This window comes from Penaeus vannamei, chromosome 37 (assembly GCF_042767895.1).
Source record: "Penaeus vannamei isolate JL-2024 chromosome 37, ASM4276789v1, whole genome shotgun sequence".
Taxonomy (NCBI): domain Eukaryota; kingdom Metazoa; phylum Arthropoda; class Malacostraca; order Decapoda; family Penaeidae; genus Penaeus; species Penaeus vannamei.
Window position 1 is genome coordinate 25,715,235 of NC_091585.1, and position 10,000 is coordinate 25,725,234.

The 10,000-nt window shown below is 52.2% G+C and overlaps 1 protein-coding gene across 2 annotated transcripts in view; it reads left to right on the plus strand.

Annotated features, from left to right (window-relative positions):
* Positions 1-10,000, plus strand: part of lili (LMBR1-like protein) — a 115,834-nt gene that overhangs the window by 81,800 nt on the left and 24,034 nt on the right. For both annotated transcript variants that reach the window (XM_070115389.1, XM_070115390.1), the window contains exons 3-4: positions 7,833-7,972; positions 8,877-8,980. In XM_070115389.1, the coding sequence (XP_069971490.1) occupies positions 7,833-7,972; positions 8,877-8,980 (244 nt within the window). The remainder of the gene's footprint in view (positions 1-7,832; positions 7,973-8,876; positions 8,981-10,000) is intronic.

The window sequence follows — 10,000 nt, forward strand, 5'->3', positions numbered from 1 at the left end:
GCGACAGAAGGAGGATGAGAAGGGGCGGGTGGGCGGGGTGGGCGTGAGGAGAGACGGGTGGGATAGGGAGGAGACAGAAAGAGGATGAGAAGGGGCGGGCGGGGTGGGCGTGAGGAGAGAAGGGTGGGATAGGATGGCGACAGAAGGAGGATGAGAAGGGGCGAGTGGGCGTGAGGAGAGACGGGTCGAATAGGGAGGAGACAGAAAGTGGATGAGAAGGGGGGGGCGGGGTGGGCGTGAGGAGAGACGGGTCGAATAGGGAGGAGACAGAAAGAGGATGAGAAGGGGCGGGCGGGGTGGGCGTGAGGAGAGACGGGTCGAATAGGGAGGAGACAGAAAGAGGATGAGAAGGGGCGAGTGGGCGTGAGGAGGTGAAGGGAGGGGGGTGGAATAGGAGGAGACAGAAAGAGGATGAGAAGGGGCGGGCGTGGTGGGCGTGAGGAGAGAAGGGTGGAATAGGGAGGAGACAGAAAGAGGATGAGAAGGGGGCGGGCGTGGTGGGCGTGAGGAGAGACGGGTCGAATAGGGAGGAGACAGAAAGAGGATGAGAAGGGGCGGGCGGGGTGGGCGTGAGGAGAGACGGGTCGAATAGGGAGGGAGACAGAAAGAGGATGAGAAGGGGCGGGCGGGGTGGGCGTGAGGAGAGACGGGTCGAATAGGGAGGAGACAGAAAGAGGATGAGAAGGGGCGGGCGGGGTGGGCGTGAGGAGAGACGGGTCGAATAGGGAGGAGACAGAAAGAGGATGAGAAGGGGCGAGTGGGCGTGAGGAGTGAAGGGAGGGGGGTGGAATAGGGAGGAGACAGAAAGAGGATGAGAAGGGGCGGGCGGGGTGGGCGTGAGGAGAGACGGGTCGAATAGGGAGGAGACAGAAAGAGGATGAGAAGGGGCGGGCGGGTGGGCGTGAGGGAGAGAAGGGTGGGATAGGGAGGAGACAGAAAGAGGATGAGAAGGGGCGGGCGGGGTGGGCGTGAGGAGAGACGGGTCGAATAGGGAGGAGACAGAAGAGGATGAGAAGGGGCGGGCGGGGTGGGCGTGAGGAGAGAAGGGTGGGATAGGGAGGAGACAGAAAGAGGATGAGAAGGGGCGGGCGGGGTGGGCGTGAGGAGAGACGGGTCGAATAGGGAGGAGACAGAAAGAGGATGAGAAGGGGCGGGCGGGGTGGGCGTGAGGAGAGAAGGGTGGGATAGGGAGGAGACAGAAAGAGGATGAGAAGGGGCGGGCGTGGTGGGCGTGAGGAGAGACGGGTCGAATAGGGAGGAGACAGAAAGAGGATGAGAAGGGGCGAGTGGGCGTGAGGAGTGAAGGGAGGGGGGTGGAATAGGGAGGAGACAGAAAGAGGATGAGAAGGGGCGGGCGGGGTGGGCGTGAGGAGAGACGGGTCGAATAGGGAGGAGACAGAAAGAGGATGAGAAGGGGCGGGCGGGGTGGGCGTGAGGAGAGACGGGTCGAATAGGGAGGAGACAGAAAGAGGATGAGAAGGGGCGGGCGGGGTGGGCGTGAGGAGAGACGGGTCGAATAGGGAGGAGACAGAAAGAGGATGAGAAGGGGGCGGGCGTGGTGGGCGTGAGGAGAGAAGGGTGGGATAGGGAGGAGACAGAAAGAGGATGAGAAGGGGCGGGCGGGGTGGGCGTGAGGAGAGACGGGTCGAATAGGGAGGAGACAGAAAGAGGATGAGAAGGGGCGGGCGGGGTGGGCGTGAGGAGAGACGGGTCGAATAGGGAGGAGACAGAAAGAGGATGAGAAGGGGCGGGCGTGGTGGGCGTGAGGAGAGACGGGTCGAATAGGGAGGAGACAGAAAGAGGATGAGAAGGGGCGGGCGGGGTGGGCGTGAGGAGAGACGGGTCGAATAGGGAGGAGACAGAAAGAGGGATGAGAAGGGGCGGGCGGGGTGGGCGTGAGGAGAGACGGGTCGAATAGGAGGAGACAGAAAGAGGATGAGAAGGGGCGGGCGGGGTGGGCGTGAGGAGAGACGGGTCGAATAGGGAGGAGACAGAAAGAGGATGAGAAGGGGCGAAGAGGAGTGAAGGGAGGGGGTGGAATAGGGAGGGCGAGGCGTGGGGTGGAGACAGAAAGAGGATGAGAAGGGGCGGGCGAGGAGGAGACGGGATGAGAAGGGCGAGTGGGCGAGGAATAGGGAGGAGACAGAAAGAGGATGAGAAGGGGCGGGCGGGGTGGGCGTGAGGAGAGACGGGTCGAATAGGGAGGAGACAGAAAGAGGATGAGAAGGGGCGGGCGGGGTGGGCGTGAGGAGAGACGGGTCGAATAGGAGGGAGACAGAAAGAGGATGAGAAGGAAGGGGCGGGCGGAGGGTGGGTGAGGAGGAGAGAGGAGACAGGTCGGGAGGAGAGGATTATCAATAGGGAGGAGACAGAAAGAGGATGAGAAGGGGCGAGTGGGCGTGAGGAGTGAAGGGAGGGGGGTGGAATAGGGAGGAGACAGAAAGAGGATGAGAAGGGGCGGGCGGGGTGGGCGTGAGGAGAGAAGGGTGGGATAGGGAGGAGACAGAAAGAGGATGAGAAGGGGCGGGCGGGGTGGGCGTGAGGGAGAGACGGGTCGAATAGGGAGGAGACAGAAAGAGGATGAGAAGGGGCGGGCGGGGTGGGCGTGAGGAGAGACGGGTCGAATAGGGAGGAGACAGAAAGAGGATGAGAAGGGGCGGGCGGTGAGGCGTGAAGGGAGAAGGGTGGGATAGGGAGGAGACAGAAAGAGGATGAGAAGGGCGGGCGGGGTGGGCGTGAGGAGAGACGGGTCGAATAGGGAGGGAGACAGAAAGAGGATGAGAAGGGGCGGGCGGGGTGGGCGTGAGGAGAGAAGGGTGGGATAGGGAGGAGACAGAAAGAGGATGAGAAGGGGCGGGCGGGGTGGGCGTGAGGAGAGACAGGTCGAATAGGGAGGAGACAGAAAGAGGATGAGAAGGGGCGGGCGTGGTGGGCGTGAGGAGAGAAGGGTGGGATAGGGAGGAGACAGAAAGAGGATGAGAAGGGGCGGGCGGGGTGGGCGTGGAGGAGAGACGGGTCGAATAGGGAGGAGACAGAAAGAGGATGAGAAGGGGCGAGTGGGCGTGAGGAGTGAAGGGAGGGGGGTGGAATAGGGAGGAGACAGAAAGAGGATGAGAAGGGGCGGGCGGGGTGGGCGTGAGGAGAGAAGGGTGGGATAGGGAGGCGACAGAAAGAGGATGAGAAGGGGCGGGCGGGGGGGGCGGGAGGAGAGACGGGTCGAATAGGGAGGAGACAGAGAGGGGGTGAGAAGGGGCGGGCGTGGTGGGCGCGAGGAGAGGAGGGTGGGATAGGGAGGAGACAGAAAGAGGATGAGAAGGGGCGGGCGGGGTGGGCGTGAGGAGAGACGGGACGAATAGGGAGGAGACAGAAAGAGGATGAGAAGGGGCGGGCGTGGTGGGCGTGAGGAGAGACGGGTCGAATAGGGAGGAGACAGAAAGAGGATGAGAAGGGGCGGGCGGGGTGGGCGTGAGGAGAGAAGGGTGGGATAGGGAGGAGACAGAAAGAGGATGAGAAGGGGGCGGGCGGGTGGGCGTGAGGAGAGAACGGGTGGGATAGGGAGGAGACAGAAAGAGGATGAGAAGGGGCGGGCGGGGTGGGCGTGAGGAGAGACGGGTCGAATAGGGAGGAGACAGAAAGAGGATGAGAAGGGGCGGGCAGGGTGGGCGTGAGGAGAGACGGGTCGAATAGGGAGGAGACAGAAAGAGGATGAGAAGGGGCGGGCGGGGTGGGCGTGAGGAGAGACGGGTCGAATAGGGAGGAGACAGAAAGAGGATGAGAAGGGGCGAGTGGGCGTGGGAGTGAAGGGGAGGGGGTGGAATAGGGAGGAGACAGAAAGAGGATGAGAAGGGGCGGGCGGGGTGGGCGTGAGGAGAGACGGGTCGAATAGGGAGGAGACAGAAAGAGGATGAGAAGGGGCGGGCGGGGTGGGCGTGAGGAGAGACGGGTCGAATAGGGAGGAGACAGAAAGAGGATGAGAAGGGGCGGGCAGGGTGGGCGTGAGGAGAGACGGGTCGAATAGGGAGGAGACAGAAAGAGGATGAGAAGGGGCGGGCGGGGTGGGCGTGAGGAGAGACGGGTCGAATAGGGAGGAGACAGAAAGAGGATGAGAAGGGGCGAGTGGGCGTGAGGAGTGAAGGGAGGGGGGGTGGAATAGGGAGGAGACAGAAAGAGGATGAGAAGGGGCGGGCGGGGTGGGCGTGAGGAGAGAAGGGTGGGATAGGGAGGAGACAAAAAGAGGATGGGAAGGGGCGAGGGGGGGGGAGGAGTAAAGGGAGGGGGGGTGGAATAGGGAGGAGGCAGAGGGAGCATGGGAAAGATTGGGCGTGAGGGGACAGGGAGAGAGAAGAACGGGGAGAGAAAAGGAGAAGGGGAAGGTGGGATGTGCGTGCGTGCGTGCGTGCGTGCGGAAGGCGGGGGGGGGGTGGCGGGGTTGGTATGTGAACATTAACACGTTTTTTTGTGTGTGTTTCTGTATGTGTGTGTATGTATGTATGTATTTGTATGTTTGTTTGTGTGTGTATGTATGTATGTATGTATGTATTTGTGTGTGTGTGTGTGTATGTATAAGGGAGGAAGGGGAAGCTGAGGGCGTGTACTTTGTTCATGTGCATCCGCGTGTTATCATCTTCCCTTCTAAGAGCATCAAGAAGTGTGCGTAAGAAGAAAGAAAAAGAATTGATCTGTGAAGGAAAGAACGGGGAATAGAGAGAGATAAGAAGAAGAAGAAGAAAAAGAAGCGGGGGAAGAAGGAAAATACGAAGCACGTGAGAACGATAAAGAGGGTGGGAGAAAGAGAGATAAAGCGGGGAAGAAAAGACGCATTGGAGACGGGAGGGAGAACGGGGAATAAAAAGATGATATTGCAAAGGAGAGCAAGCAGGAAGTGAAGACAAGACTTCTTTGTTTCTTTATTTTTTCTTCTCTCTCTTTCTCTCTCATTGTCGCTTTCTTCTTTCTCCTCTCTTCTTTTTGTGCTGTTTACGCTATTCGCTCTTGTATCTCAATCTCTAATGTATCCCTTATCTATCTATCTGTCTTTTTCTCCCCCTCGCTCCCTCTCTTCCTCCCTCCTTTCCTACCCTTTGTCTCTCTCTCTCTCTCTCTCTCTCTCTCTATCTATCTATCTATCTATCTATCTATCTATCTATCTATCTATCTACCTCTATCTCTATCTACCTCTCTCCTTCTCCCTCTCTCTCTCTCTCCCTCTCTCTCTCTCTTCTCACTCTCACTCTCACTCTCTCTCGCTCTCTCTCTCTCTCTCTCTCTCTCTCTCTCACTCTCTCTCTCTCTCTCTCTCTCTTTCTCTCTCTCTCCTCTTTCCTCTCTCCTCTCTCCTCTCTCCTCTCTCTTTCTTCCATCCTTTTTTCTTCGTCTCCTTCCCTTCCCTTATCTCCCTCTCCCTCCTTCCCTCTCTCATCTCTTATGCTCATTCTCCGCGTGGCTGCGCTGCGGTCTGCCTCGCTCTCTCTCTCTTTCGGTCTTTCGTGTAATTTTTTTATTCTTGCTCTTACTTATGCATATGTTATTGGTGTTAAAACTTCCGCCTTTGTGGGATGTTGCCTACGTGTAATGGTCAGGGGGGGGGGGGGTGGGGTGGGGGGGGGGTGGATGTGTGTGTGGGGGGGGGTGGATATGTGTGTGGGGGGGGATTGGATGTGTGTGTGTGTTGTGTGTGTGTCTTCCTGTATGTGTATGTGTGTGTGTGTGTGTGTGTGGGTGTGTGTGTGTGTGGGTGTGCCCTGTGTATGTGTGTGTTTTTTATGTATGAATATTTGTGTGTGTGTGTCCTGTGTATGTGTGTGTGAACGAGCGAGTGCAGGAAACGGATATTTTGCCTTCACATTTCTAATTATTTGTTTTACAGGCTTTGGTTTCCCCCAAGCCTAGCAGGAGTAGGAGCCGGTTTCTCTGTGCGCGTGAATGTGCGTGTTTACGTGCCTACATGCTTGTGTGAATTTGTATTTTTATTATATACGACCCCTTCCTATACTTGTCTTCCACTCTGTGTCTTTATCTGTTTTTCTTTCTTTTTCTTTTTTTTCTCTTTCTCTTTCTTTCTCTTTCTCTTTCTCTTTCTCTTTCTCTTTCTCATTCTCATTCTCATTCTCTTTCTCTTTCTCTTTCTCTCTCTCTCTCTCTCTCTCTCTCTCTCTCTCTCTCTCTCTCTCTCTCTCTCTCTCTCTCTCTCTCTCTCTCTCTCTCTCTCTCTCTCTCTCTCTCTCTCTCTCTCTCTCTCTCTCTCTCTCTCTCTCTCTCTCTCTCACTCTCTCACTCTCTTTCTCTTTCTCTCTCTCTCTCTCTCTCTCTCTCTCTCTCACACACTCTCACACTCTCTCTCTCACACTCTCACTCTCTCACTCTCTCACTCTCTCTCTCTCACTCTCACTCTCTCACTCTCACTCTCACTCTCACTCACTCTCACTCTCTCTCTCTCTCTCTCTCTCTCTCTCTCTCTCTCTCTCTCTCTCTCTCTCTCTCTCTCTCTCTCTCTCTCTCTCATGAAAAGCCCACGCAACGCCTGCCATGCGCCTTGACACAGACAAGAGAAAGACTTTAGACACAACAAGGTCTAGATATTTAAAATAGAACCTTGAGATGGTCATGGAGTGGGTGGCGGGCTTCCATTTTGACTCGGACGGACAGGCCAGGCGCCAAGACACAGTTATTGGACACGTCTGACGCCTGACGTTTGCCGCTGGATGGGAGTGGGATTACGTCAGCCTTGCGTCCGTCAGTCTCGCGGATTTAATGTCGTTTTTGTCCGTTTTGCGAAGAGATTTTAGGTTAGCGAGAGAGAGACAGCTTGGCGTGACGTTGTTCCCGTTTTCTGTGATGGTGGCTATTCGATTTTTTTTTTTTTTTTTTTTTGGGGGGGGGACTGTTTAATTTGGTCGGTGGGCAGATTGTTGTTTTTTATTTATTATTTATATTGTTATTGACTAAAAGAAGTAAGATTGGTTTCTGAATTACAGCGATTAATGTGTATTTTATTGGTGTGATTTTAGATTGATGTTTTTTTCTGATTGATTGATTAAAATAATTTGTGAATCACAGCGATTGATGTTTTTTTTTTTTACGTTGTTTTATATTTGATATGTGTTTTGGTCGTATTCTAAAAGGTAGATGGGCTTATAGATTAATTGAAGTAGACAAGAGTTCAGAATCACAGTGTCATGGTAACCTTCTATGACTTTGCATTCGATAGATGGGCCAATAGATGAATATTTCCAGATATTCGATTTAAAATTCACGTCGACGGTTGCAATGGTCTGGTTGGTGTGGTTTTGCCTCCGCCTCCAACCCGCTCGTATTGTTGTATTGTTTGTGATAAAAACACGCTATTTGGTGTTATCTGTGAAGTTTTTTTTTTTTCTTTTTTTTTTCTTGTGTATTCGTTGATAAGGAAGGGACGTTCACACCGCAGGTCGTCTCGGTCAGGCGTAGTTATTTCCGGTGGTTTATTGCTGTGGTTTATTTCTTGTCGGTTATGCTTTGTTTTTGTTTTTTTGTCGGTCGTTTATGCTTTGGTTTATTTATCGTTGTTTATGCTTTGGTTTATATCTTGTCGTTTATGCTTTGGTTTATTTCATGCCGTTTGGGGTTTTGTGACTTACCGTTTGTTGTGCATTTATGACCGGTTTTAAGCTTTATTTATTATGGTTTATGTTATAGGTCTTATCTCTTTATACTTTATTACATTCCGTCATCGTGTGTGTTATATTTATTAGCTTTTTAATATGTTTTTTTCTTTCCCGTTTTCTGTGGATTGGCGTGTATTTTTAAGCGTTTTCAGGGGAGACTTTCTTATTTTTCGCTCTTCCTTTTTCCAGATTATGGCTATGCACATTCAGCCTGTCGGTGTCCCTGGGCGCGGTCCTGCTGCTCCCCATCAGCATCCTGAGCAACGAAGTCCTCACCCTCTACAGGGACTCCCTCTACGTGCAGTGGCTCAACCTGTCTCTTATTCAAGGTGAGGGGTAGCGGAGGAGGGAGGGAGGGAGGGTGGGTGGATGGGAGGGAAGGAGGGTGGGTGGGTGGGAAGGAGGGTAGATGGGTGGATGGGAAGGAGGGAGGGAAGGAGGGTGGCTGGGAAGGAGGGTGGGAGGGGGGGAGGAATGGGTGGGTGAGAGGATGGGAAGGAGGAAAGGGAGGGGAAAGGAGGGAAGGGTGGGTGGGTGGGTGAGAGAGGAGGGAAGGAGGGTAGATAGGGTGGGAAGGAGGGAGGGTAGGAGGGTGGTGGGTGGGAGGGAAGGAGGATGGGAGGGTGAGAGGGAGGAAGGAAAGGGTGGGTGGGTGGGTGGGAAGGAGGAAAGGGAAGGAGGGTGGTAGTTGGTGGGTGAAAGGGAAATGGAGGGTGTGTGGGTGAGAGGGAAGGAGGGTAGGTGGGTGGGTGTTTGGGAAGGAGGGAGGATGGATGGAAAGGGAGGGAGAGAAGGAAAAGGAAAGAGAAAGAGAGGGAGATGCTGTTGGATGGAAAAAGAAGAGAAATTTAGAGGAAGAGGGGTAGAGTTGTAAAGTGAGAGGAATGAGGAGGGAGGAAGACTGCGTAAAGAAGAAAAAGAAGGAAAAGGGAGAAGAAGAAGAAGAAAAAGAAGGGAGGGAGGAGATAGCGGGAGGTGGGAAAGGGTGGGAAAGAGATAGAGAGTATGAGATTCTTTGTTTTTCTCAACATGTCTAATCTATATTGGTATTATCTTGGTGTGCAGTGCAGCGTCTACACATATTGAAGCTGCACCTTGAAATCATTATCTGCAAATAAGTGAATGAATAAACTTTAATATCAAAATCAGTCCTATAAAATATACCATTGTTTTCCTCATGATATAATAGAAGAAAATTAGAACGTCTGAACTAATCCCATGTAACTTTTTCAGGACTGTGGAACATCATCTTCCTGTTCTCCAACTTGTCCCTGTTTGTGGGATTGCCCTTCGCCTACCTCTTCACCGAATCAGAGGGCTTTCCTGGCTCAAAAAAGGTGAGGAGCAGCTAGCAGCATGAATGTTTGGATTTGTGTGTGTGTGTGTGTGTGTGTGTGTGTGTGTGTGTGTGTGTGTGTGTGTGTGTGTGTGTGTGTGTGTGTGTGTGTGTGTGTGTGTGTGTGTGTGTGTGTTTGTGTGTGTGTGTGTGTGTGTGTGTGTGTGTGTGTGTGTGTGTGTGTGTGTGTGTGTGTCTTTGTCTGTGTGTATGTGTGTGTGTGTGTGTGTCTTTGTCTCTGTGTGTGTGTGTGTGTGTGTGTGTGTGTGTGTGTGTGTGTGTCTGTGTGTGTGTGTGTGTGTGTGTGTGTGTGTGTGTGTGTGTATGTGTGTTTGTGTGTGTGTGTGTGTGTGTGTGTGTGTGTGTGTGTGTGTGTGTGTGTGTGTGTGTGTGTGTGTGTGTGTGTGTGTGTCTTTGTGTGTGTGTATGTGTGTGTGTGTGTGTGTCTTTGTCTGTGTGTGTGTGTGTGTGTGTGTGTGTGTGTGTGTGTGTGTGTGTGTGTGTGTGTGTGTGTGTGTGTTTTTTATTTGTATATTTTTCCCTGTTTTTCTGTCTGTCCATCTGTGAGTTTTCACACACTTAAGCACACACATGCACACAGATACTCAAATTCACATTCACATGCTAATATGTATAGATAGAAAAACAGTATATTAAAGCTAATTTTTCACTAATTCCATCATCATTGTGGAGGTGGTGGTGATGATGATCACCATTATCATCATGATTGTAATTGTTGTTGTTATTATTACTTTTACTGTCATTATCATTATTGTTGTTATTGTTGTTATGATTGTTGTTCTTCTTAAAATTTTACTTGATAGTGATATACAAATAGATAAGATGCATGAGATATTTTTATCTTCATGTATTGTTAGATTATCAGCTTACTGATTATATAATTGATGCTTATTTATTTCACACTGACATTAAGTAGAATGTATTAACATAATTGTAGAAAGCAGGCACATGCTCATCCTTAAACAGTTCCTGGTTCACAGGGGATGTTTCCCACACCTGT